General features: G+C 30.7%; 4 protein-coding genes across 4 annotated transcripts in view; 2 read left to right on the top strand and 2 right to left on the bottom strand.

Moving 5' to 3' along the window:
* The window catches only part of lin-52 (DREAM core complex component lin-52), a 450123-nt gene extending 429935 nt beyond the window's left edge, over positions 1-20188 (bottom strand). The window contains exons 1-5 of the mRNA XM_074124351.1: positions 20030-20188; positions 19109-19178; positions 18241-18293; positions 17479-17514; positions 17287-17404 (exon numbers count right to left, since the gene is read on the bottom strand). Of these exons, the coding sequence (XP_073980452.1) occupies positions 17287-17404; positions 17479-17514; positions 18241-18293; positions 19109-19178; positions 20030-20083 (331 nt within the window). The 5' untranslated portion in view covers positions 20084-20188. The remainder of the gene's footprint in view (positions 1-17286; positions 17405-17478; positions 17515-18240; positions 18294-19108; positions 19179-20029) is intronic.
* Positions 973-5019, top strand: LOC141452325 (uncharacterized). The gene is made up of 7 exons (XM_074124347.1): positions 973-1127; positions 1455-1599; positions 2665-3109; positions 3181-3278; positions 3364-3408; positions 3519-3644; positions 4186-5019. The coding sequence occupies exons 2-7, from the start codon at positions 1577-1579 to the stop codon at positions 4223-4225; spliced, it is 777 nt and encodes a 258-aa protein (XP_073980448.1). The 5' UTR covers positions 973-1127; positions 1455-1576; the 3' UTR covers positions 4226-5019.
* On the bottom strand, positions 5102-12421 carry LOC141452309 (odorant receptor 4-like). Its single transcript, XM_074124307.1, has 5 exons — positions 11284-12421; positions 10364-10463; positions 8458-8562; positions 8228-8383; positions 5102-7231 (listed from the first exon to the last, which is right to left on the bottom strand). The coding sequence occupies exons 1-5, from the start codon at positions 12147-12149 to the stop codon at positions 7172-7174; spliced, it is 1287 nt and encodes a 428-aa protein (XP_073980408.1). The 5' UTR covers positions 12150-12421; the 3' UTR covers positions 5102-7171.
* On the top strand, positions 13756-15696 carry LOC141452338 (uncharacterized). The gene is made up of 6 exons (XM_074124373.1): positions 13756-13915; positions 14007-14067; positions 14624-14676; positions 14755-14790; positions 15209-15326; positions 15417-15696. The coding sequence occupies exons 1-6, from the start codon at positions 13862-13864 to the stop codon at positions 15587-15589; spliced, it is 495 nt and encodes a 164-aa protein (XP_073980474.1). The 5' UTR covers positions 13756-13861; the 3' UTR covers positions 15590-15696.
* Positions 20189-27983: the final 7795 nt, after the last annotated feature.

Genomic DNA, 27983 nt, shown 5'->3' with positions numbered 1-27983 from the left:
TAATTATGTGATCGTAATTCACTTTAGTTATAATGGAAGGCAATTTGAAGACATCCTGTTCCAATCCCAGCTTTTAAAGATGCTCCCTAAGTCAACAATACCTTGGGAGGAAACCCTTCAGCTTATTAGCCCTGGCAACTATCCAGACTTCCCAGGAAGAATGTGGGCTCTCCACTATCGCCCCAACCCCTCCAGATGTTCTAAGGATGTCTACCCTAGGTCAAAGGAAGAGGAAAGCGCCGGTAATCAGGTAACATTTCCCTCGTGTCCAATGCACCCGTCCCCAGATGTTACAAAATATTGGTGTACTAAGGAGTGTTCACACTTCACTGCCCCCTAATAACGTTCCAGGATTTGTAAAGAGGCACATTAGCAGTTCCTAGCGCCAAGTCTCGTCCCTAGTTTCTACAAAGAGAACATTACTCACACCAATATCTCTGCACCAGTCAGACCTTTGGGAGACCACCGAGAAGAAAGAGGAACCGGCAAATTAAGATAATCACTCCATTAAGAAGGGCTACATCCTCTTGCAGCAGCCGACAAGATATCCTGCGAAGGGCAAATACTCTCCCAAATCCTCATACTTTCTCTATTGGCAGCTGTTCGGAAGGCCCTACGAGGAGGTAGAGATGGGATTTTGCCCAATTTTTAAATAACACTCAAGATTCGTGCATTCAATGACCGTTTAATTAAATTATCCGATAGATAAAAGTCAAATTGCAAAAATGATTGCCACATTTTGCCTATTAATTTGCCGATTTATCACAATATAAATAAAGTAGCTTCTCATAAAATTTCTATTTATTTTTTTAATTTAAAGGAATAAAAAAATAATAAAATAATAATTGATGTTAAATTAAAAATATATAATATTAGAACACAAGCCACGATAAGAATTTAGTAGATGAACAAAAAAGTAGTTATTGCTTTTAAAATAATATGTCTTATTTGATTTCTATTACGAGGCAACTTTTGTTTACATTAGTACCCACTAATAACTAATTGTAAACTATGAACTCCAAGTTGATGTTTAAAAAGTAGGAAAATATTTTATTACTCACCGTATATTAACTGCAGCAGTATAAGGTCTAAGCAGTAAAAGTAGACGAATATCTTTTATTTTTGTGGTAAGTACGTATATACTTATTATAATCATTTTTGTCCTTAGCTTTTTAATACTTTGATTGTGATACTTCTGCTGAACTCAGTTTCAAAAATTTATTGCTATTATTAAGAAAACAAATTCGATTGATAAAAATTTGGGTTCCACCAATCTTCTTCTAATTAGAGATAGGAGAGTAATACATTAAGCAAATTATTTGAAGTTCAAGCATCAGTACTGGATAACTTCAATAGTATAAATTTAAAAAATCGCTAGAATCAAATTCGGGAGCGGAATATGTATATACAATGAAGGATATCTGTATCAATATTAATTTAAATTATAATTTTAGATTTGGAAAAAAAAATTTGGATGATACAAACTCTTAAAAAAGTGGTCTGAGGTTGCGTCGCAGAACATCACTTATATCATCCTTTCTAGCAAATATTTATATTCTGTAGATTCTAAAGTAATATGTCTCGTTATGAAGAAAGGAGGTATTTAATTTAAAATCATTTTTTTTAAATGAATATTTTTGATTGATTAATAGTAACGGTTTTCCTTTTGAGATATTTTATTTGTAATTTTATTTCTACTTCTTTTAATTATCATTTTGATCCTTTTGCAGCGTCACAACCCTATCAAGAAACTTTTTCTTTTTTGCATTTATACATTTCCTTTAAGTATATGAGTTTGCTGTAAACCTACTAAATAAATTAGCCATTTTTTTTAACTTGAATAACTTGTTTTTTTTACTAACAATATTATTTCACTTTCTCTTAAATACTCCTCTTCTCTTTGTGCCCCTATATTTTGATTCTATTTACTGATTAGGAATTCGTTTGTTGAGTTTAAAATTTAATTTGGCTTATCACTTTACACTTTTACATTGTTTGTAAAGAAATTAAACTTCTTTTTATCAACGTTTCGACAGAGTATCCTTTTTTTCAGTACTTTGTTGAAAGTGATTTTGGTTGAAATTACGACTTTATTGTTTCGTAAATACAAAAAATATATATACCTAAATAAAAGGGTCCAAAAGTGCCCGCGTTTTAGTGAATAGTCACCTAAACAATCTGAACCAAAAAAAAAATTGTAAATGAGATTTAAAATAGTAATGTGATGTATATATTTATATATATACATATTTGTCTTACTTCTAGGGCAATTCAAAAACTTTTCGTTTATTTCTACAATATATTTATATACGAGTACATTTTTTAAAGGCAAAAGATGGACTCAGAGGAGTCCGAAAAGTCCCAGATGTTAGGAGCAGGTCGTGATGGGTAGACTCATGTAAGCACGATAATAGAAAGAATTGATAAAGAATAAAGAATCTGGTGGTTTTTGAATTGTCCTTTAGTTTTGACCTTATTTAAAAAATTCGATTGAAAAGATAATGTTACTATTTGATTTGGAATCAGACTAACATTGATTAGATTTGTTTTTAAAAATCAATTTTCAACTAGTTAATAAAAAAGGAATAAATAATACGCTGTTTTACAAGGATAGTGTCTTCAATTTTATTGTATGATTTATGTTATTTTATTTTTTTTATTCAGAGTCATCTACTACGATAACTTGTCGCCTAGAAAAGAGCCATTATTGTGTGACCCAATAGAAATAGTGAGGACGTATCCAAATTTCAATAGAAACAATTTTTCACTACAAAGCAGTGGAAATTTACTGGACAGAAATTTGGCTGTTAGTACTTACAACGCTCACCAACCATCAACGTATCAAAATCGTATGGGTCCACCATCTTCTTCATCAAGGAATTATCGTAGTTATGAACTCGGGCATTTTACTTCACAAAATTCAAGAAATCCACCATTGAATACTTATAATAATAGTAATAAAGTAACATTTACATCTTTTTATGATAGTTTTGAATTAAACAATTCAAACATACGAAATACACATTTCAATAGAAAAACTGCTGCTGGTAGAACTAGACCTTATTACAATATGCATTGCAGTATGCTAAGGGCAAAAAAGATTGCTAAGGTATTTAGCTATTAAGTATTATTACTAAACATTGCCGTATAGTTCACTTATTGTATTTTTTTATTTTAAAGCGTTTAAAAAACAAAGAAGATTGTGAAGAAGGTATTGATGATCTCTGCTTATTAATGAATATTAGAAAAAAGCAACCTTTGCAAGCAGTTATGAGAGAGTTAGTATTCTGTTTAGCAAAAATATGTTGAACAATATACTTTTAAAATATAAATACAAATATTTAAATCTTTTAATTTTTATAGGTTATTGTTGTTGTTGGAAGAACAAAATCAGATGCAAAATAGGAGGTGACTAAACTTTTTTCTTACTTATGTTACCGCTCATGTTCAAATTATTATTGGACTACCTATAAACGTCTACTTTGGGTTATTTATAGTTTATCCTTAATTATTTTTAGAAGTGAAATAGACAAGTCTACCCAAACTGTTAGGTCACGTCAGGTGGTAAAGAAAGAGTTTTGCACGCCAATTCCTGAAGGATTCCTAAAAAATATAATGGAAACACCAATACTTCCCACTAAAATGTAAGTTAGTGTATATTTTATTAGTATTTTTTAGAAATAAAAGTACAACTATCACGTACATTGACATAAAAGGAAGTATAGTCCAATCAAATTAGGTAAAAAAGGGGTAACTCTCGGAATGGAAGATAATTAATTAGGTATTAGGTATTAGATTATAAATCTTTGATTTGGCATTTTATAAGTTGGCTTCAAAGTCTCATATAATCTCGCGTACGCGTCACCTAATATCAGTGGTCAAAAGTCACGAAAATCAGTTTATTGTAAATATCTTGTTTCATTTACATACTCTAAATGACGTTTGAAGATATAACAAAAATTCATACAATCCACTGTTCTTGAGACAAAGCGCGAAGAGTGGTAGTCGCTTAGCCGAATGTAGAGTAACTTTAGGTCAACTGTACAATTCAGCACATAGTACGTTTTATATAGTTACAAAAATATTATAACTTTTGGGAAACATTAGTTACTAACTAATAATAAGTAATATTTATAGATATTCTTCATAAATAAAATACGTTGATTCTTTTTAATACTATTACAGGACAGTGAAACTAGAGAAAATTACACCCATATGTAAATGAACAAAATTAAAAAGTTCTTTTTAGGTAGTCTTTTACTTATAAGTAAACCATAAGTAAATTTGTAAGTAAATTATACATTATTAACACAGACCATTTTGTGTCTATGTCGTATAGGGTTGTGGTAGAAGTAAGAATAATATTTTTATCTATCAAAAAATGTTCGTTGTGAGACTACTTTTTTTATAGCTATTAATTTGCTTATAGTTGTACGGATTCTAACGATTATGCCTAAAGTACCATATAATTTTGTTTTTTTAAAGATAGAAAGAAGTGCATATTACACAAACTTTTGTGCCTAAAATATTGTAGAAATAATATAGAAAATATGAACGTACATTATAATTGTACTAATAAGCGTAGGAAAAAAAGAAAAGAGAAATATTAAAAAACAAATAAATAACTTTCAGAATTATAATTAAAAATGTACTCGAGAAATTCAAACTAGGACTAAAATTGGAAAGTCAAGATTTAACAATATTTAATACATTTTTGATTTTCTGTGAGTAAATTTAAAATCGGAAATAGTATTAATATTTTTATTTTAATATACTTTAAAATAGTAATATTATATAAATATTTAGAATGTGTTAACACTACGTGAATGTGATACATGCAGAAAACAACAACTGCATATTTATGATGTCTGTAATCATATTCTAAGAAAAAAAAGAAATGAAAAACTAAATATACAATTTTTTTGTTAGTAAGCACCTACAATTTTAAGGTTCACTACTCAAACATTATTTAATGTCTAATTATCGAATAAATAAATATTTCTGCTTCCTAAATCCTAATTATTTGTTTAATTTTTTTTAAATTTATTTGTAAAGTTACACCAGCGCTAAATACGGTATAAATAACAATGACAATAACTGGCACCACTACAAACTCACTAAGTTACCCAGAGATAACACTCCCTAAGTCATCTCCAGGATTAGCTACTCTCTTCAGAAGAGAGAAAATCGCGAGGCCATTGGCGTTTTAATCATCTGGGAGGATGATCTGGAAGGTGATGAGATGATAAATGGCGGACAAGAGGATTGGAATGAGAGTGCAAGTTCTGATGAAAACTTTTATAGCGAGTTCGTGCTACCTGACCTACAAACGGAATTTCCAAGTCTGTGTGGATAGTTAGATTTGAAACGTAAAATGGAGCGTTAACGATAGAGCGGAGAATTTTAGACTGAAACGATGGAATTCGTTGAAGATTGGAGCGTTTCGTTGAACCCCACAGTTCAATACCGTACGTCCAGGCGGGTTTTAGTATAGAATTGTAAATCAGTCGTTTGTTATTAAGTGAAAAATTTGAACGTTGGTCAAGTAGTCTTTTAAGCAGTCGATAACGTCTGTTAACTTCAGTTCGTTTAAGTCGTGTGAGCAGGTTCCAAGTCAGTCTTTTGTCTAAATACAGCCCAAGATAACGGTCAACATTGGCAGGAAAAATTGGAATTGAGTCATAGTAGATCGCAGGATGAATGATGCGGCGGCGAGTAAAAGTAATATTTTGAGATTTTGTTTCATTTAACTTGATTTTCCATTTTTTAAACCATTCCTCAAATGTCAGAGGAGGCTCTCTCATTTTTGTAGTTATTCAATTACAGTTCCTAATTTTACACGGCCTGTGTAATACCTGAATTTCATACCATTAAAAAAAAAAAATAATAATAATAATAATCAAAGTTAACGAGGCTTTTAGCAGAGAAACCAAGATATCTGTAGTCCGACGTCTGACCTCATCAAGAAGATACAAATCCTAGATGTTAATTACATATTTCTCTTAACCCGCTCGGCTACCGTGGCGCAGCACTTTTTCAAAACATTACTGTTATTGCCGCGTAATACGCCTTATCATTATGTGCTAGTGGAAACAGGCTGCAAACCACTTAAAGTTGCTATTTTTAAAAGAACAATATCTTGGTGGCTCAAGTTGTTACATATGAGTCCAAGTAGGTATCCCCGCATTTGTTATGATAAACTTCGTGAGTGTGGCCTCAACAAATACAATAAGTACAATTGGGCTTTACAAATTAAAAACATTCTGTGTCCTATTGGTTCTGAAGAGTTGTGGAATGCCACTAACCCTCAGTTGGTGAAAAATGTTATTAAAGATTTAACTGAGAAATGGTCGAACCACTGGTACAGTCTAGCGGTTGAAAATGTATTGAATTCCCGCTACAGTAACATTTATAGAAGTATAGCCTGTTGGGGCGATGGAGAGACTTATTTAAAAGCAAATTTATCTATTTCAAAAATTAGAATCATAGCTCAACTTCGTCTCTCTCATAAAAATGTAATAAGGATATTCTATAAAGGCAATAAGTATTGTTTGGATGGCGGCGTGTTGTGCAGTTTGTGCAAAAGAAATGAAATAGAAAATTTGGAACATTTCTTTTTCTACTGCCCTATATACGGACCTCTACGCGATCAATATATATTAAAGTATTTCCCTTCAATGAACCTTGATATTGTGAGTTTGTTTGTATTTGACAGTACAGACAAGATCAACGACATTGTGTATTACGTGTTGGGTTCATTGAAGCTGAGATCCTTTATTATGAATGAATAGTTAGTCAATATAAATGGTTGTGAGTTAGTTAAATTTTTCAAATGTCCAGAAGATATCTTTCTTATACTTGTGCTGCACTGTTGGTTGTTTCTTTTTATTATATAGGTGTAATTTTTCTACTTTTTGTAATATTATATTTGTATATTATATTTTTCCATATTTTGTCAAGTCCCAACTCTCTTGTAAAACTGCTAAGTTGTAACAAGTAATAAATAAATAAATAAATAATAAAAATTACATATTTCTGATTAGAAATATAAATGCTATTTTAGATATTACTACCTTTAGCTGGTACTACTGTAAAGCTCTAAATACAAATTGTTCATCTTACTAATAGCGCTATTTGCGTGCCACTTTTTTCAAAGTCAAAAATAGAAGATTTATTGTTGGCTTTTTGACGCACTTAAAACGTTGAAATATGAGTAAGCAGTATTTATAACCTGGAAGTAAAATAGATTATTTTTTATCATTACTAAATTTAATAAAGCAATATATATGTACATATATATATTAAGAAATTCAAGGTAACATTTGGAAGAATGAACTAATTCTTTTCTAAAAATTAAATCTTTATAAAGTTCTAATAATGTCAAACTCAATGACTCCTCAATAAAAGATCGCTCCCATGATAGGTCTCTACTCATGGAAATAACCTATAAAACTGAAGTAACCTATTTTATAAATAAAAACAAAACTAAATAACGAAATAAAAAATAATATTAAATTCCTAAATCTCAGATAACTGTAATCAATTAAAGAATATTGAGAGCAACAATAATTAACAGATCACATGTAATTACTATCTGTGCTGGAAAAGATCAAGAGATCGAGGGCCTGGAATCACAATCGATCGGTACGGCTAAATCTGTTTTGCAGGATCCCAATACTGCCCTTATCATTTAACTCTTACCCTTCTACTTTTGAGATTTTATGGTTTTTTTAATATCCTAACAAGTAAACCTGAATACAAAAGAAAAAAAGTAGCTGCTTCTTTAGAAGAAAAGATCTTTGTCTTTTTAAAGAATTGAGCTACTTTTTTTTAGCTTAATTTTTCTCCCAAGTTTTTCGATAATTCAGCCAGTTTCAGTGGCTGCCAGGAAGAGAAGATCTATGGGTAACAAACTTAACTCAAACCAGGGACTTATAATCTGAATTATTTTTATGATTGCCTAGTTTTTGTTGTTGATGCTTGTTTTTTGTTGAGACGCTAGATTCCCTAAAGATTAGCCAGAAACGTTTGGTTCAGCGATCTAAAAGGTTTTAGAAGCTTTCAACAAATCTCATTTTTCTAAAGAAGTAAATTGTGAAGTAAAAGCCTGAACATTCATTTCACTAAATTTTATCCAATTCACCTATTTATAACTTAATTTGTTAAAAAAAATATATTTTATTCATTAACTTCATTTTCAATTTTATTTGTATTTAAATCCACTTACAGTTGAAAATGAATCAAAATTTGCTACAGAGAATGGGCCCTTCATAACCATTTCCCTTTTGGTTCTTTCCAGCATAATTGGTATCATATTCTTCAAATAAGGATTTTTATATTTGTACCATTTAATAGAATATATGCATTCTCTTATTTGAACACTCTGAAAAATGAAGTAATGATTAGGAAGAAGCAGTTTATAATATCGAAGTAACTTATTTCAAACATTAAATTTACCAGTTTTGTCATTTTTTCTCCGTACATGGACATAATAAATATAATTATTATTTCTGTCAAAACTAACAGTCCCGATGCCATCATTGAACCTAATTTTTTACTTCCCTGTAAATATATTATCAATATGAGTAGAACAAATAATTGTTTCAATATCTGTAGGATCACTTAAATACAGAACTCCTCCGGAAGTTTTCTTTCGTTACAAACAACTATCTAATACCGGAGAGTGAGGTGTAAGAAATAGCTGGGAAGAGAAAATGCAAGGGGATGCAGCTGGACACGAATTAGAAATCATCAAGTGAAGACCCACTACACTAACCATTTCTTCTTTAAGGATTATAATTATTTGTATTTGATTCTAGACTTCTGATTAAACATAAGGCTCCTCTTTCGCTCTCTGAATGCTTAAGAAAAACTGAAATTTAAATTACAAGTATTCTAGAAAGCTCCACAAAATTAGGGCATTCATATTATTCAACTATTTAATTAGGCTTCATTTTGCTTACATAGTTGATGATCTTATTTTGACAGTAATTTATCATTTGCTTAACCTCGTTTGGATTAAGTTAAATTAAATGGATTTGAGGATAAAGTTACAATAAAACTTCTTAAAATTTTAATTAACCCCCACAGGTATAGTTTCCTTTAGATGAACAAAACATATTTGGTCGTTGTTTATTGTTACATTAAAATGAAAAATAATCTCTCAAACATTTTCTAAACGTTGTGAGTTAAGCTCGTAAAGCAAGTTCAAACGAAAGTGTTGTTATAAATGAGACAGAATTTGAGTACAAAACAGAAAAATAAATTTAAAGTTTACCCATCTGAGCACTTCAAACTGAGTAACGTGTTTGGGTATATCGAAAAGCAAACGATAAAAGATCTGTTTTATTTTAAAATTAAGAGATTATAATAAATTAGGATTTTACAGAAGTTATGTTGTGGGAAAAGATAAAGAATGTTTGAATTGGTCAAATTTTAATATATAATCTATTCAGTTCACTTTCTGAAGTAAGAAACATCACCAACATTGTCTTGGATCACATTTCCCGAAGAGAGTGGTTAGAATTATTTGTCAAGCCTTGGGCAAATGTTCTTTTAATAAATTAGTTATTAAAAAATAATAATACAAACGCCATTCTAGACTTTGAGGAATAAGTTCGAATAGAAAGAGTGTGAGGCGCTAATAGCCCTCTAGTTCAGCGGTTCCCAACCTGGGGAACGCGAAAGATTGTTTAGGGGTACGCCAAAAAAAAGTTATTATTGCGGAAGATATAAAAATTATACAGATATATTATTAATGGGAAAAAAATTATATAATTTCTTGAAAATGTAAAAATTCAAATAAATGTTGTTTTAGTTTTGACTAATATTATACATGGCCCGCATATAATTTACTTCTCCTTTATTAACGCTTTGCTGTTTCAATTTACGACCCCTGCAATAGTTATTGGCTTGAAATGTTTACCTGTTCATAAATGATTTTTTTAATAGGAACATATCATATGTAATATGTTCTTTACAAGACACATTATATTCAGATTGTTTTGCTGTTAATTTAAAGTTAAAATACGTAAAATCAAGAATACGATTATTTATTTTTTTTATTTATATATATTTTATGTTTGGGGTACTCTCTGAGGAAACATTCAGGTAAAGGGGTGCACTAATGAAAAAAGATTGGGAACCGCTGCTCTAGTTGATGCGCCAAGAAAAAATAAAAAAAGTGATAGTTATAAAACTACAAACTATCGCGAACACCCAAAACTGATACATGTATCCGCTGGAAACAACTTAAAATTATTTTTACTTAAATAAAATACTTATTTGGAATCAAAAAAATATTAAAACAAAAAAATGTAGGAATAAATTGACAGAAGTTGCATAAATAAGTTCATAAATATACCTGCGCCATCTCATTCATTGACAAGGCAATTACTAACGTTCCAATAATTATTGCCAATTGCAAAGGCAGAGAAAGAAGCGACTTCATTTCTTCAAAATAGCTGGAAACAAAAATTAAATCAACTAACATTTTAATATGAAATCTATTTCTTCTTTTATTTTGGATGAAATTTACAACTATAGCATTGAATTCACTTAGTAGATATGATCTGTATTATTGAGTATTTAGCTTGATAATCTTGAATGGTGTTAATCTATTGATTTAATGTTGCTGGGCCTTCGATTCTGTGGATTTGCAGAGAGGACTTGTGAAGAGGAAGTCTAAAAAGTGAGTTTAGAGATTTGAAAAATAATATATTGTGTTCAGTGAGTAATTAGGGTTTAATACAGAGCGAAGATCGTCATTCTTCGACAAATGTTTAATAAAGATACATGTGAGAGAAGTACATTTGATAAACTTCCTGATGAAAGAAGAGAAAATGTATGATACTAAGTTTCCAAAAACAGATAATAAATTCAATTCATACCAAAAAGGAAAAAGCTGTCCAGAATCTTAGCGATGTACGTTGCACATACTATTGGAAAGCAAAGTTTTAGAAAAAATTAATTTCAATTAATGAGTACAGTAGATCGTAGATTTCTATAAATGGATTACAGCTAATGAAATCCTTTTAAAATAAGAGCATTAAATGTTAGGGAGGTAACTTAGGATTTAAAGTAATAGTGCGAGTAAGAAGTACGCAGATTAGAACTCCCTATCGTTTTCCTCGGCCAAAATGCAAGAGATAAGAAGAGATGGCGAGGAAGGCGATGACCAAGAGGAAAGAAGGAGGTGGATGAACAATAAGCAGGTCGATGCGCAACATATGGCACACTTGAAAAGGGGAGTAATTTAGCGAAATAAAAGCAAACTATACTTACTCATAAATAATATTTTGATGAATAATATTTTGTCGCAAACAGAAGTAGTAACACCTGTGGAAACGATCATCGTAAACCACTTTCTGATTATTCTGTCCCTTACAATACAACTTTTTGAATTTCTTGGTCGCACGTGCTTCAATGTTTTCTAAAGAATACATCAATATTCTACACTGTTGGATTAGTTTCAGTACACTATTTGTGTAAATTAAAGTAAGGCAGCCAATATTTCCACCTAAAAGAGCTGCAGCGGCGAGCTGTCCAAACAAGGTAACATAATATATAAATCCTTCGTGGGTTTCATATGGATACCATGCTTTAATTGGCATCAATTGGATTAATCCAAGTTCAGAATATGAACCTTCTTCAACATAACCCAGTGACTTGTCTACAACTGGTCTTAAAATAAATGCTAACAAAGCAATTGCTATTGTTAAACTGAGAAGTAAGACAAATGTTATTCTTTCTTTTCGTATCTCTTTGGAGATGTGTTCCAATCGTGCATCTTCGACATCTTCATCGTAACTGAAGAAACCTGAAGTACTTATTTTGTACATTCGACAAAGATGTTTTCTCTTCGGAAGCATTGCAATCAAAAATATAGATACAAGCAAGAACAACAGAAAATAGTGTACAGTAATATTGAATAAACTTATTTCATAATAAACCACCTGAATTGTGAACGCACTTATTAATAAGTGGTACCACATTAGCACATTGTACATTAGTAATTGAAATGCTGTTAATAATATATGTTCTCTTTTCAGGCTGGGAAACACGGCAAATATTCTCAGTAATAAATAAAACTCACTGTATATAGCTTTCTCAACTGCATCATTATTTTCTCTATCATAAATGAAATCCATGTTTTTCTAGTACTGTTCGCTGTAGAGTGGTGAAGAATAATATGAAAGTATGTATTATTGCTATCTATTTTTTGAATGTTGGCAGTGAAATATTTTTTTTTTTCTTTTTTTAAATAAATAACTAATTAATTGTTGTGGTTTCCTATTTTTTCTTTTTTAATAATCTAAGACTATTTTTTGCTAACCAAACTCTATTTATTCACTTGTACAAACTATTTACTACTTACAGTTGTGGTTTTTAGTTGAATATTTTCATGTTGTGGTTCACTTACTTTATTGACAATGCAATAAATAATTAAACATTATGAAAAAAGTTCAAGGTTTATTTAAGTATTCGATATTCTTAACTGAATATTTTACATGGCTATACTGTGCAAAATCTGTGATATTTTAAAAAAAGCCATTTAAAGTTTTAGATTCATAATCGGCATTCAATCATTACACTTTTCTTTTTTTTTTTACAATGAAGATAATACATATATTTTTTTTATTCTTGTTTTATTAACCACATTTACAGTAGTTTTGTATTGGTTGTCACGTTCTCGCAGTTCGTAAGATTTTAAAACTTATTACCAAAATTTGGTCGTGGGATATTTTGATTTGTCTTCTATAATAATAATAATAATAATAATTTTTTTTTTATAGAGGGGGAAAATGTATTATGCATCATCGTGGAGAAATGCCCACGGAATGTGGGACCCTCACCTACTAAAAATCCCACCTTTCCAACAGACACAGAAACCCACCTTAGAACCACTTACGCATTACAATAATAATAATAATAATATATTTAAGTGAGGAAAACCTTCATAAAGGTACCATGCGAAAGGTTATGTGGGATTCCTACCCACTAAAAAACCTCACTTCCTCGTTTTCCTGGATGGAACCAGCCCGGGACCGTTTATCACATTACTTCAGACTGGACAAGGAACACTATATACTCCGTCATTTTTACATCATTTCAGGTGAAGTATTCCTCTACAGCTTTCTACTTTTTCAAAATATCGCTGACGGTCTTGTCCACCTTAGTCCAGTTGGACCTCTCGGCTAACATTTTACCCACGATATTTTCCGAGGGAATGCTCCCTACCTTCAACTCCAGTTGCATTCTTTCTTCATCCAATCTCTTACACTCGAAAAATGTGTGCCGTGCACCGTCCTAAAACTATTTGGGCACATCAAACCCACTTAGAACAGTATAGTGATTTAACTCAATTATTCTGGCAGAAAGTTCTACTACATGACAACTGAACTCACTTAGGCAATTAGTAATATCATCTGGCTGAAGATATAATCTGACCAAATATAATCTGTATTAATTATAAGATGATTTCTGTTTCTATTAATTCGTAGAAAATCCTAAATTTCCAGTTTTCTTTCAAAGTAGGACACATAACCTAAAAATTACATCTGACCTGATAGATGTTTATTAGTACAAAACAAGGACGTGAAGCCCTTTAGTAGAATTTCACTGTTATTATAAAAAGCTACCTTGAAATATTGAATTAAAAAATGAGTGAAAATTGCCACAATTACTTGAGCTGATGATATCCGGTATTTAACAAAAATATTGTTGGTATAAAATAAGGCCTCCTTTATGTGAAATAAATTCAGACAATCTATATCTGATAGATCCCCTAGTAGATCTGATCGAATATTTTCCACCTACTTTATTGTTGAATACCTAAATAATTTTATTAAAATTAATTAAAATGTATTTCAAATGTTCAGTATTTACAACAGTGTTTACTTTGCACATAATGTTGGTAAGAATAAATTATTTATAAATAATTAAATTCATAAGATTGCTTTTGATTTAGGAAAATAACTAGCTTATTAAGATTTATTTTAATATAGGCCACCTGTGGGCCATTGCAAACTTATGTAAGGTGTCGCTTGGAAAGTAACATCAGTATGAGTAAGTCTAAATTATTTTAAATTACTGGTTTTTTGACAAAACTACTTATATAAAATATTATTACATATTTTTGCAGTTTCTTTCCTCTCTCTTTAGTTGTGAATGTACACGTGATACAAAACTTTGAAAAACTTAAAAGAAGAGTGATATTTCAACTAAGTTTATTGCCACTAAGTTAGACGGAAAAGTTTTGGTTAAATTTAACCAAATAATATCTTACGTTGATTTAATATCTTATTTGTTGCTTAAAACCTGCTGTATTAAAATTAAAACCTGCGGCTTTATTTTCAAGTGATATTCACCCTGATTATATCCGGCAAAACATTATCTTTTGTTTCAGAATTGGTAATGAAAGTAAAAGCATAAATTTACAATTAAAAGATTTATATTTTAATTTAATTTTCAACTTATAATTGTGCATACACTTCAAGAATGAGTTCTCTGATAGGATCACTTCTGCTACTAGAAAGTTTTTGTTATATTCTTTAGTTTTCCCCTAAACAAATTAAATTATTATTAAAACTTTGTCAAGATTAAATGTGAAATTGAATTTTAGGTGAAATTTCACGATTAGAATTATTGCAGTTACCTGTTAGCCAAGAAGGAAAGGTATCCACACTTTCTGTCTTTTTGTTTAATTTTAGACTATGCAATGAGAGTAATACATATTATGTTTAATGTGTTTAGTGTTACATTGCCTGTTTATTGAGGAGCTCAGGATTAGTAAGTATTTATTTGAATTTTCTTACAAGTAGCGGAGGGTAAGGTTGTTAATTAGATTACCGCATGTTGAACGGTCCTTCTTAGCAAACTTTAGATTTCTCAAATTTGTTACTCCTGTGTAAGGCATACCCAATATTGAGTACCTATAAATCTCTAAAGAAGCTTTGCCACTTGAGTTTTCGTTAACAGTAAAAACCAGTGATGATTCAACTATCCTTTACAGGTTCTGGACTAAGAGAGTCCAGTAGAGATTATTATGATTATTAATATTTAATTTAACTATTTATTTATTTGATTTCATTTGCCATTTTGTAATTTCATATGTGGCAGTGCTGCCAAATCATTTCTACTACCGTTTCTTAAGAAGTGCATTGTGCATAGTGTTATTATAATTGTACTGATTAATCTAACAATTTAGGTAAACACAGAAGGCGATATTGATCCTTACAATGTTATTAGTCTGGGTAGAAAATATGCTGTTGATCGAAGTAAACTATTGCGTATGGAAACAGTTGTGTTAGAATGTGGTAACCAAGGTAATTTTCATTTCATTTCTTATTTTATTCAATATTAGTTTTATTTTGATATTGGTAAATAATTGAATACTATTAATTCGTTGTACACAGCTAATGAAGCATCAACTGATGATGATTGCGGTACAACATTTTTATTTATGAAATGTGCATTGGAAAGGAGAGAATCTTCAGCGCCTGCAGCAAAAGTTAAAAGGAATATTCCAGAAATAAATATTACACTACCACCTTTGACATTTGTGCTGGCAATGTTAAGTTTACTTTAAAAGGCCAAAAATAATGTTTAAGCTTAAGATTTTATACATACATATTGTCTAATCAGTGTTAATACATGTTTGAAATATAAATAAATTTTAGGAGGTAAAAAGAGGAAGGATTTTGAGGCATCGCTTTCATTTATTGCAGCTATCAGATATATTTTATATACATTTTTAAATTTAGAGAGCACTACAAAGATATCTTAGCCATTAACATGTTCAGCAAGTTCTTTTTATTTTCAAGCAATTCCGACCTGAAATCAGAAAGGTACGAGTAAAAAATTAATCGATAACAATTCAAAATGAGCAATAGACTGCATTGTAGAATAACAAATAGAAGAAAATAGAGCTAGGCAAGATTAGACTGGCTCATCCGGATTCATTCCCCCTTTTCATATAACAATTTTTAAGGTTGTAAATTGTCGTAAACAAATATATTTCTTACAAATTCATTTACTGCTTGCAAACCTTTGACACTAAAATGATACTTCAGACGGTGCCTAGCGCCTCCTATCCAAAAATCAATTGTTCATAATCCATCAAGAAAGTTCTAAACTAACCATTTGGTTACAGTAATATTTCTTTCTTTTCTTAAAATATTACCGATTCTGGATGTAATCAAGACAGATTTTTTTTTTTTGCTATTAGTTACGTAAGGTGTACTAAGTGGGGCAAAACTATAGCAGGGTTTATATTTACATAACAGTGAATATATTTCTAAAAACAGTCTGTTCCATACAGCAAGGACCCTAATTTAATATGACTGATTTTTCAAATTATTTTGAATACCACAGTTCATTTTTCAAGTAATCGTTGTAAATTAAGTACCTGTAGCAAAGATGAAATCTTAAAATTGTAATTATAAAATTGCAATCAAACTCTATTCAAATCAGACTCAAAAAGTCGTTTTCACGAAATATATGATTAGTGAAAGGATTTAGATAGGTCAATCACCTTTATGCATTGCAAAAAAATTTTAAAGTTATTTAGTGGCCAAACTAATTGAAAAAACGAAAATTAATCTGATAAAACTTTCTACTCGCGAACAATAAATACGTCCGTCAACAAATATAGGAATATACATTTGAAGCGAAGAATTATTTGTTATTATTAAATAATTTCCACAATTTTTAGCAACTAATGCATTCACGATCAGATAATCAGAGATCAGAGAATCTTTCGGGAAAAGTCAATTATTTTTTGGATACTATCCATCGTTTCAATCTCACAAATTGTTTTTCTATTTTAGGTTTCTGAAAATATTAAAATATTGATGAATGATAAAGATATTTCTGTTAATATTCCGAATATTTAAACATCATGCTTTCATCATTAGAGGCCCAAGAGGGAAGGGAATAAATAATATGGAAAATATTCTACAGTTGCCCTGAAGCATTGCTTTTCACAAGTTTTGTTTTTTAAACTTCTATTTTTCTTTTAAGTTGAAGCTATATTTTTACTTTTTATGCGTCTCTTAAATTAAAACAATCTGATGAAGAAACAGAAGTTTTAATAGTTAAATAGAAATTGAATAAAATAGTTTGAATAAATATTTACCTCACGTTCATATTTGACAACACATTGCATTATTTCAGAAGCAAGTTCGCATTCATTATCCATCTTCCTAGGTACTGAAATTAATGTCAATATTGGCGTAAAAAAAGAAGCTTAATAATGATAAAATCAGTGAACTGGAATGTTCTTACCATCATCACCACAATGGTCTATGATGTTTTTAATTTTTTGAAGTTTTTCAGGCTCGTTTTTCATCAGGTCTGAAGCAACAGCTAGAGCAATTTTTGGATCGTAATGGCCATTATCAATCTGAAATTTTAAATATTCTTTGAAAATGAAAATCTAAATATGAAAATTGAAAAAGATAAGCTGAAAATACGTACCACGTTGAAGGCTTTGAATACACATGCCATTAGACACTAAAATAGAAACAATATATAATTAATACTTTTTTATTGATTTACATATTTTTATAGCTCAGTCCTAGCAACTCGTACTTGAAAATCCCTGAGTTTTTGGACCAAATGTACCACTGTGAATCCATAGTTTCTCGCGAAAATGGCTTCAAATATTTTCTTTAAAGCAGTGCCAATTTTTTTCAAGCGGGCTTCAAGTCCAATATATAGGCGACTATTAAACGTACTTTGCGGTAAATTCTTTTTAATAACCATTAGATAAAATCCAAGGTCTGGCCTTGGGATCGAATCCCAGATACACAATATTAGTTTTGCGGGCCTCATCTCTAACTGCTCGGCTTCCATGGATGACGTCTTTAAACTCTATACCTTTTACTTTTTCTAAAGACCTACATTTTCTAAAGGAGATTTAAATAAAAATGATATTTATTGAGCCAATAAAATGTTATATATCAATATCTGATTGACAGATGCATTATTTTTAAAAACTTATTACAAAAAAAAAAGATAGTTTAGTACGAAGAAGTCAAAGATTCAAAGAATTAATTTGAAAAACTAGATAAGCAATTGACAGTATTTAAACAACTGTGACCAAATAAAATTTAATAGTAAATAACAGGGGAATCTAAAGTTAATTTAAAATCAAATAATATACCTCAGTGAAATTAAAATTCCTTAACAAATAAATAACAAAAAATCAAAATCAGATTACGTTAAAAACAACTGTACCTTTTCTTCATCCGTTTTGGGGATCAATGGTTTCATGAATTCCTCAATTTCAGCTGAAAAAAAGAAAATATTTTCAGCAGTAAATAACTTTCAAGTAGGATTAGAAAAGGTGGTTCAAATTAAAATGTTTTAAGGATGGTTGGGAATGTACAACTCGTTAATAAAGTAAAGCATTATTTTAATCTTGGCAGGTATCCGCAGTTTGATCGCATTTTGTGGACAGACGAGTCCTCGTTCAATGGAATAAACTGATGTTGATTGATAGATCATCTCTTAGAATGTGTTATTTTTCTATTGCAATTCGCATAGAATTCTAAACATTCGAAGAGAAAATCTAATAATTCTCTAAATAAAAATAAATCTCTAATTTAAAAAAAAAAGACGTAAACTTTTTGCTACTAAGAAGTAACTGAATTTCCTCCTCAACTTAGATAGATGATACAACATATACCAAAACTTCAAAAACTAGAAATGAATGTCGAAGAATATCATTTTACAAAAAGTGAGACAACCACAACAGATCTAATTTTCTGAATTTGGTACTGTACAAGCTTATTAGAACTCCAATAAGGACGACCTTGTTTTTAATGCAAAAAACTGCATGCGTTCATGTATGTTCCAGTTCACTAAAGAATACAAACCTGGGCATAAATGACCGTAGAATATTAAAAAATTGGTTTGGGATTTAGCGTCTGATATAGACTCTAAGGTGTTTATTAATCTTACTGTAGTAGACAGACTTCAAGATCTAAACAACAGTACACATGTGCTATTTTGGTCACAGATTTGTTTCTTCATTACTCGTTTCTTTCTATTTTATCTAGTTCTAATATATGGACAATCAACAATTTATTTATAAAATATTTACCATCAGTAACGTCTTGGCCATTTTTGCAGCTTTTCATAGTTGCTCTTAATTCTTCCTTGTAGCCTGACACCTATCAGAAAGAATGGAGGTTACATTATGTTGTAAAAGCAATTCGAAAAAAATAATTGTATATCTGGGATATCGCAAACAACAGATTGTATAGTTTACTCCTAGGAGTAAATATTGGAAAAAGAATTTGATTAATTTTTAGAAAAACATATGTAGGATTGTAAGTTTAAACTTTTCTATGACAGGAAACGATAATTTTTAGTAACAAAAGAAGGTGTACTAGACGGGTTACAGAGTTTCAGTTCTTTAAAATTGCATCTTTTAACCAGTATAGTGTTGCTCCCTGTATCCTCAGCATCAGGTTTTGCGAACCAAGTGGGAAGAGGAGGACAACCTTTAACAATTCTTGCAATACTCCTATGGGTTCGGTAACTTCCCCTGCGCGCCAAAGGTTGTGACAAAATCAGCCTTCAAATTTCTGGGTCCGCAGCAGTTTTGAGGCCCAATGATGAAATATTACTGGACTTAGTAATGGAGGTTGCTCGCTACTGTTAACGGTGAATCTACAAGGTTACAGAACCAAGGGGCTCTAAGAATCTGGGAAGAGAGCCCACACAAGAAGCTGCTAACTCTAGTTGATTGCGGTAGTTGCAGTTTTCGCTTCAATGAGTAAGTGGCGCCATGTTCTTTGCCATTGCAAGGGCGTAGACCACTCACTCGGAGCGTAGAGCTATGCAGAGGGGTCTCTCAGGCAGGTTTGGAAGCAGCTTGCGAGAATTGGGCTAGTGCTAGAAACCATGCTCACTCTTTAGCCTACAAATTTTTGAATTCAGAATGCAGAACCCATGGGAAAATTATCAATAGCCAAAAGAGCACAATTTACAAATAAATAAATAATAAAAAAATACTTACCAATGCAAGGAACAGAACTGTCAAAGTGCAGATTACTTTTTTAAAATGTGCCATAATCTAGGTGTCTCTTCTTGTCTGTCACTTTATTTGAAATAGACAAATCGCCAAAATATTGCCAGGCTTTATAATAAACGCCAAGGAAAAAAAAAATAATGGAGACAAACGTATAATTGTCTACTAATAAAATGGACGTTTAATTAAACAAAAATGCACTATTTTTACGTAGAATTTACTTTAATTACTTATTGCAGGGAGATGTTAATTAGGTAGAGAGGAATAATTAAATCTGTTTCATGTATATGCAATTTTATAGTTGAGCGATTACGGAAATATTGCGGCGGAATATTTAATTATGTGACATAAACAGAAAGAGCTAGAAATATATGATGTTGTAGAGAGGCACTAATTGCCCTCCTGCAGACTGTTGCTGAGCAGGACTAGACATTCACATCTGAATCAGTAGACATCTTTCAAAACTTGTTAGCTTAGTGAAATTCTTTTTCTTTTTTATTTTATTTTGACTAGTGACCTTATGAAGTACCCGTATGAAATTTTCTAAATTGAAATTGGATTAGAACTAAAAATAAATAATAAATTATTAATAAGAAATAATAGTAATATCCATTGTATTATGCGACATAGTACTGGGGTTTCAGGGAATTCACCTACTAGATCAAATAAATTAATTTTCTCAGAGACGAAAATTTAAGTTTTATTCTCTTTTACTCTTAAATTATATTGTTAATTTTTAGTTCAAACCTACAGTAAATTCATTAAATTTGCTTATGCAGTAAGTCAGAATTCATTAACTTCAAATCTGGTTCAATACATGCACAAAATTTCTTCAAACTTTGAATGTTGTTTAATTCTTAATACTTTAGAAAGAATCTAACCAACCAATTTCATTGAAGCCTTCTTTATCGCGTTTCCAGAATGAATGTTTCAAGTAATAGTTACAATGTATTTCTAATCAATGTAAAAAGCGTTGATAAATTCATAGAAAGTCTTCAAACTAGAAAACTTATTCAGTAAAGTGAGTGGCGCTTTCGGTCTGCCAATTTTATTTAGATTTTTAAATTCAGTCTCACATTTAATTTTTATTAATTTTATGTTAGCGGCAAGACTGTTCTATAATCAGTTCCTGGCCCTTTAGAGAAAAGCCTAAACACTCTTTTCTCCTAAACGGGCACCAAATCGAATTTTTACGGAAAAGATGTAAATAGAAATTATAGGTATAAATGTATTCAACTGGCTTACCAACTTTGAAAACAAAACACTAGTTTGAGCTATTTTTTTGAGGAAATCCTAACCAACTAAAAAAACTGATTTAGTAATGCAGTTCTTTCGGTTGACCAATTTTCATCAAAATTTTTTCGGTTTCAGCTGGACTCAAAATTTATGCAGTGGACACTCAAAATCGAAATCTTCTAGTTGACAATACCTTATTATTATTTTCCATACAATTTTATTCTTTTTATAATTAATCTTTGTTTTTATAAAAAATAAAATCATAGTAATTTATTACAACTTCAAGTTTAAAACTCTGAAAAAACAAATTAGGAAAACTGTAATGAATGAATTCCCATTTGGTTACTGCATATTACAGATCCTTTTAAAACTGTATTTGTATATTAGTTTTGCAATAATTCTTAAATGCTTTGTTTCTTAATATTAAATGAACAAAAGAAATTCTTATATCGTATTAATTAATACTTTTCGATCGCCAGGTCGACGTATTTATTCTGAATCAAACTTTTTGGGTGAATGTCTTGCTCAGATCCTGTTAAAACAAATCAAAAAGTTCAATTAAATAAGATGCCTGTTTGGGCAGAAAATATTATTCTGCTTTCTACCTGAATAGGTCTTAGAAGCTCTTCGAAGCTAACTGTATAAGAAATTATCATTTATAATATAAACATATTTTTAGTTTAACTAAGGAACAGCAAAAGAGAGTCGATTTGTGTAAAAAAAAAAGGCCAAAAATTTTACTTAGTAAAAAGATAGATAGTGAATAGAAATGCAACAAATTTTTATTAGAAGTGCAGTTCTTTTTAAGGACCAATTATTTTTAAACTCTGTAACCATTTTAATTGGAGTTTTCTGGACGTTATAAGAGAAATTATGGCCATTTTACAAATCAAGAAATTATATCAAATTTATCGAGTTATTTGTTTTTTAAATTAATTCATCTTCATCAGCAATAATTAATTATATTGATGAATATAGTATCAAGTTACACATGGATTACTTATTGGAACAGATATTTATTAATTATATGTGTATTTTAAGATAGTGGAAAACTTTTCTTTTTATTCATTTTGTTTAAATGATTTTTTGATGAAGCTACATATTCATATAATAAAGGGTAGTAACTAGTTCTAGTTGCAGTAAAAGATAATCGTATTTATAAATCGAAATGACCTACTAATTGTATGCAGTTAATTGTAGACTTCCAAAACAGATTTTAATATATATGTATATATATACATACATATGTTTCATTAATTATTACCATCAATTTGAAAAAAAATTAGTATGAGTCTGAGATTCTACGAGTATTTCTAACAAGAAATTAAAGCTTATTTACTTCACTTACCACTCCTATTTCTTTAATGATGCATCCTAAAAAATCCTGAAACCAAAACAATTAAACTGTTTTATGTTTTTATAAATGAAAGATTAAAAATAAAAAAATGAAAGGAGAAAAACCAAAATTCCTAAATAAATTATTTTTTACCTTTCCTTTAGCACTGTCAGGAAGTTTTTTATCCTTAATTGCAGTCTCTATCTCACCTGCGAAAACAAATTTTTAATTTTCTCATTTTCAACTTTAAAGAAGTTTGGTTGTACCCACAATATAGAATAAAACCTTATCTAAGACTTTAAATATAGATTAATTCGTACCAATATTTTGCCTTTTAGAAATCAATTATTTATACTACTGATGCTGCTATTGTTATCCCAATTTTCTCTCACTTTCTCTCCCTCTGACCAAAAAATAAGACATTCTTTTTGTCTTTTTAAAGTCGCATAATTATATAATATTCGCCTTTAGGTGATGTTATTGTTGGTGTCCACTAGATTTTGTGCATCGGGCAGCTGCTGGTTTGTTAATCTAACTCTGCAGTCACACTCTATGAATTCACAAACTCCTATTTCGGCGTCACTTTAGGTTGTATACAATAAACTCTGGTCATTTAATAAACCAGTGTTCGAACCTTTTTACCAACTTCGGCAAACCGAATTCTTTTTTTCATTTTGACCGGCATACCAAAAAAGGTGTCGGTTTAATACAAAAACCTACTTTTACAAAAATTTTGGGAGATATTATTACGCCCTAATGCAATTATTTTTCTTTAATGTGGTATTCAATTCTTTGTTACTAAAGCAGAGGAGTTGAATCCTCTTTTTTTGGATTTCCCTCAATCAACGGTTTTCTGCTAGTTTTTATTTATTGACGAGTGAATACAAAATAGAACTATGTGGTAGACCATTCATCCTATATCACCAACAGGTGATGAAACTACTCAACCAAGAGAAGTAGGGAAGTTCAAGGAGTCACAGATCTACCTTCATGCACCAACATTTCCTTATCTTCCGGGATATTTTAAAGAAGACTCCTTCAAATTAAAAGAACTGAGTGGATGCTAATTAACTGTAGTTTTATTTTCAAGGATGCCCTACGAAGTTCAAGGAGCTACAGTAGGGTTACCCATTGCCTTATACAACCTTCCACTCAATGCGATAAAGGATATACCCCCTCTGATATAAAATCAGACAAGTAATTAACTCGAAATAAGACATAGAAAGAAGGCCAAAGTCTTCTATTTGAGTAGGTACCTTAGAAATGAAAATATTTATTCCGTTAAGTAAAATATTTAAAAAATCAGAGCACACAAAGAAACGGGAAATTATTTTTTGTATTTAAGGAGAGACGTCATCCAGAGGTCATTGGCACCAGGAGCTTTTTTACGTGCACAGCGTTCTCATCACCGGACAGTGAGCTGTAAGAAGATCCTAAGAAGAGAAAATCTTAGATCCAACAGCTGGATTCGAACCCGTAATCTTCGCATGCCAATTCCTTCCCTAGTTATTTAATTATTATTATTGGTTCTGATATTGCAATTATATACTTACTGAAATCCAAATCGTATTTCTCTCGACATTTCTCAGTTACGCTTTTCATCATTTCCTTTAAATCTTCTCCACTCTATTTGGAAAAATTACAAATAGTTTTATTAAACAATACTTAGAAGAGTATCCAATAGAAAATTTTTACTCACAGAACAATGAAGATTTACAACAAGTAACATCATCATGGTGATTGCGAAATAGAATGAGTACATGATTTATAATCGAAATTAAGTGCAAAATAAACCAGAGAAATATGATGCTGTGACGGCCTAGAATTGCTCCTTAAATATGTGTTGACCAGGATAATCCAAGGTCTTGCACGGTATCTTCCGATTATAATTGACTGTATCTGATTGGATTTCAAAGATACTCTGAAGTAGAAATAATATGAAACTTATAAAAAGTACACTCTTTTTTTAAACCATTATGTAACCCAATCAATAAAACACTTCTACTTATTTAACTTTTTTTTCATGTCTTTTTAACACATACAGACTTGAATCTTCCTTTTCACCGTTCCTTCTGTCTTAATCTTGCAAAAATCATTGCTCATGGCAAATTCCCATCAGTTTTGGAAAGAGTCAAGCAAGCCTTTGGGCCACATTTAAATCATTGCTACATTACTGCTTTCTACAATACATTCTAAAGGTAGAACTGAAACTGCAGTCGGAAATAGTAAATCTTAAATAAACTATGAACTGGAACATTTCCTAAAATCCTTGAGTGCTTTCAATTTAAAAGTAATTAGCAGGTTTTTTTGTTGTTTATTTTCAAATAAAAAGTAGTTATTAATCTTAAATTGTTGTTTACAAATTGTAGAATGTTGGTGAACCTATCAACACATCACCTTCGTTGGGTTTTTTGTTTTGATTTTTCTTTGTGACGGATTTGAATTTCCATTTTACTTTGAAAAGAATACAAAAGTGATATGAAATTAAAAGGACACTTTAATAAATAAACAAGCAATGATCTGTAGCAATGAGATAATTATTATTCCTAACTTGAAAATCGCTGCAAAGTTATCACACTAAAACCAAAATAGAGGAAAAATGTAATTTTGTTATTCACTAACTACAGTATTTATGTTTTAATTGGTGTCATTATGCAGTTAATCGGCCCCCATGAGAAGAGAATTTCCGAGTTGCTTTTTTTGTTTTTCTCTCACTGTATTTAAATAAAAGGATGGTAAATCGTAATTGAAGATATGAAGGTGAAATGTTCTATTCTATTTGGAAACAATAAGTTTATTGGAATACAACACTTATTTTTAATTGAAGAACTATAAATGAGTTAAATAGAAATTCAAATATTAGTCAGCTTAACAATTTAGTTTTAATATACGTAAATGTTATATTTTTAAGAAGTTCTAGATAAATTGATTTGAAATTAGGCAGAAAAGAGGGGAATAAGTAAAGTTTAAGTTTTTATTGATTTATCGTTGTGAAATAAGACTATTTCTAAATCTAGCTGAAAACTATTTCAAATCTTTCTCCTAAGGTAGACATTCCCAATCGAATTATCATTATTTCAAGGATTTGAATAAAAAGCAGTCAGAAGATTTTAAAAAATCTTTGGGTATCTACTTAACGTATTGATAACTGCTTAGTTCTCAATTTTACAAAATATAAGATAGTATCTTTTCGCCCTCCAGAACTATTAAGAATTATTCTATTAAAAGGACTAACATCGTGTTCTTCATTCCTATTTCGCAAAGAAGAACAGATGCTACTGCGTTAACAAATAATAATCTAATTCTTTAACAGTTAATAAAACTTCAGATTTTTTTTTTCAATAACTTTGCTGTTGGCACCAAATTAAAAAAAATCAATCTTCAGATATTTAAATGAGAATCCAGGATAATTCCTCCGTCAATCCGAATGTTTTAGAGGTTATCTTCTTCCCCGAAAATAGATGCAAAATAAAATTAATCGAATTAACCTGCTTTGTACAAATACCTAATTTGTACAAAAAATATTACCATATATTTCTGAGGAAATTCTAGATCCAAGGCAAGCATAAACTCTTCTCGATCTGGGTGTAAACTTGAATTCAACTGTTATCTGCTTTTTTAACCATAATTCTCTTAAACAAAAATTGGTTTCAGGGATCAGTGCTGCAATCTCTAATTGGAGCAATCCCCAAGTCTCGAGATCAGACATAGCAGTCTAGAGAGAGAGATTTCTGGATAATGGTTAAAGGCTTGGAGTTTCTTACTTGTTTGGGTAGTAAAAAACTATTTCATTTGCTTATGGCCGGAGGTTCACCCTCTACAGCTGTGATCAACAGTCCAAGTTTTATTGGTGATACCATTGCGACATTTTGCCAAAAATTGCTCAGGTTCTCTAAGGCTGGAAACATAGTGGAGCGGCGAGCAAAGCGGCGATGATAGCGAAGAGCAAAGCGGCGAAATCAAACACAAGTAAACATATGGGACCGCGCATAGTGGCGAGCAAAGCGAAGATAGAGCAACGCTATCTCTAGAGAGTAGAGCGAAGCGTTATGACATGTTTGATTTCTTCGCTCTCATCGCGCTCAATTTGTAAAGGTTATTTTTCAAAGGTTATGGATATTGATACATTTATTGGTTTAGTTTGTTTAAAGAAACCTCTGTGGGGCCATAGTATTTGTGAAGCTACAATAGTTTTTAATAATTAATAGTTTAAATTAATTAACAATTAGTAGTTAATGGAGAATTCAGGTAATTTTTGCTACATTTAATTTGGTTCTCAATCCCTTAATGCTTACTTTCATCTAAATACTAGGCAAAATTAAATTACATTTTCACGTCCTACTACTTCTGATCAGGACGAATTCTCCAATCCTTCTTCTGTAGCGTCGTACTACTCCAGTTTTTCAGATGAACAACATTAATTTACGACAAATCATGGTGTAGTGATTTAATAAAATTATTGTGTTTTTTTAATTGACTAATTTCTTTTTATCTGCATATATTTCTATTTTATTTTCATTTATTTTGATTTTCTTATCTTAAAGTAACTGCTAGGATTAATGGGGTTACACAGATTTGTATTTAGTAAATAACCTACATAGTTAATTTTTCTATATTGTGCCTAACTCATGTTATGAGCTGTATTACTCAAAAACAATAAAATTTGATTTTGATTAATGGGGTTACACTGGGCTAGTATGTAATCAAATGTTGATATAGACATTCAAAAATACGCATGAAACTTGCCAGGATGCTCCCGAAGTTGTTGGTACAAGTGATGAAATTCACCAAGTTCATTTCTAGACTTATTTATGTCATGTACACTGCAGCTCCTACTACTAAGCTGCTGCAAATACCAAAGTTTCAACGAAGAATTTTCATATAAAAATAGTTCCTCCATCTTGTTTTGTCGAAAGGAGAACGCGACTAAACTCGTCACTATGTGCATGCGAATCTTTGCTCGCTGCTCGTCGCTCTCTTTGATTTGAAGCAGCTATCATCGCCGCTTTGCTCGCCGCTCCACTATGTTTCCAGCCTAAGAGTACCATGGGAAGGTTTTCGTTCTAAGCAGGTTACTTGGGTTTTCTGATTATATTTCCGAAAGAATACTCATCTTTATCAGCACAGTCTGTTTTATAGGAGAAAAATATCTTTATCAACTTTGTAATTAATATCTCATCCGATCAGGCAGAACAACTTTTCTTTCCTATTTACATAATGTTCAAAAATATTCTTAATCAATTTCAGCTTGTCTGTCATTGCCTTGAAATAGCTTCGTAGGACTTCATAGCCAGTAGATCCGCTTGAGTGTCTGACAAATTACGACTCTAAAAGTGATTAATCTTAAACATCAGCATCACAATTGTATTG

Source organism: Rhodnius prolixus, unplaced genomic scaffold (genome assembly GCF_049639745.1).
Source record: "Rhodnius prolixus isolate KJV_2025 unplaced genomic scaffold, Rpr scaffold_3, whole genome shotgun sequence".
NCBI lineage: Eukaryota > Metazoa > Arthropoda > Insecta > Hemiptera > Reduviidae > Rhodnius > Rhodnius prolixus.
Note: the sequence above shows the minus strand (reverse complement) of the source record. Positions and strands in the feature narration are given on the sequence as shown.

Coding starts and splice junctions, on each gene's coding strand:
- LOC141452338 (XM_074124373.1), top strand. CDS start 13,862: ATGTATTTCAAATGTTCAGTATTTACAACAGTGTTTACTTTGCACATA. Junction 14,068..14,623: donor GGAAAGTAACATCAGTATGA/GTAAGTCTAAAT, acceptor ATTGAATTTTAG/GTGAAATTTCACGATTAGAA. Junction 15,327..15,416: donor GTTAGAATGTGGTAACCAAG/GTAATTTTCATT, acceptor CGTTGTACACAG/CTAATGAAGCATCAACTGAT.
- LOC141452309 (XM_074124307.1), bottom strand. CDS start 12,149: ATGGATTTCATTTATGATAGAGAAAATAATGATGCAGTTGAGAAAGCT. Junction 8,384..8,457: donor GAGAAAAAATGACAAAACTG/GTAAATTTAATG, acceptor TTCATTTTTCAG/AGTGTTCAAATAAGAGAATG. Junction 7,232..8,227: donor ATTTTGATTCATTTTCAACT/GTAAGTGGATTT, acceptor TTTTACTTCCAG/GTTATAAATACTGCTTACTC.
- LOC141452325 (XM_074124347.1), top strand. CDS start 1,577: ATGTCTCGTTATGAAGAAAGGAG. Junction 1,600..2,664: donor TCTCGTTATGAAGAAAGGAG/GTATTTAATTTA, acceptor TTTTTTATTCAG/AGTCATCTACTACGATAACT. Junction 3,409..3,518: donor AATCAGATGCAAAATAGGAG/GTGACTAAACTT, acceptor AATTATTTTTAG/AAGTGAAATAGACAAGTCTA.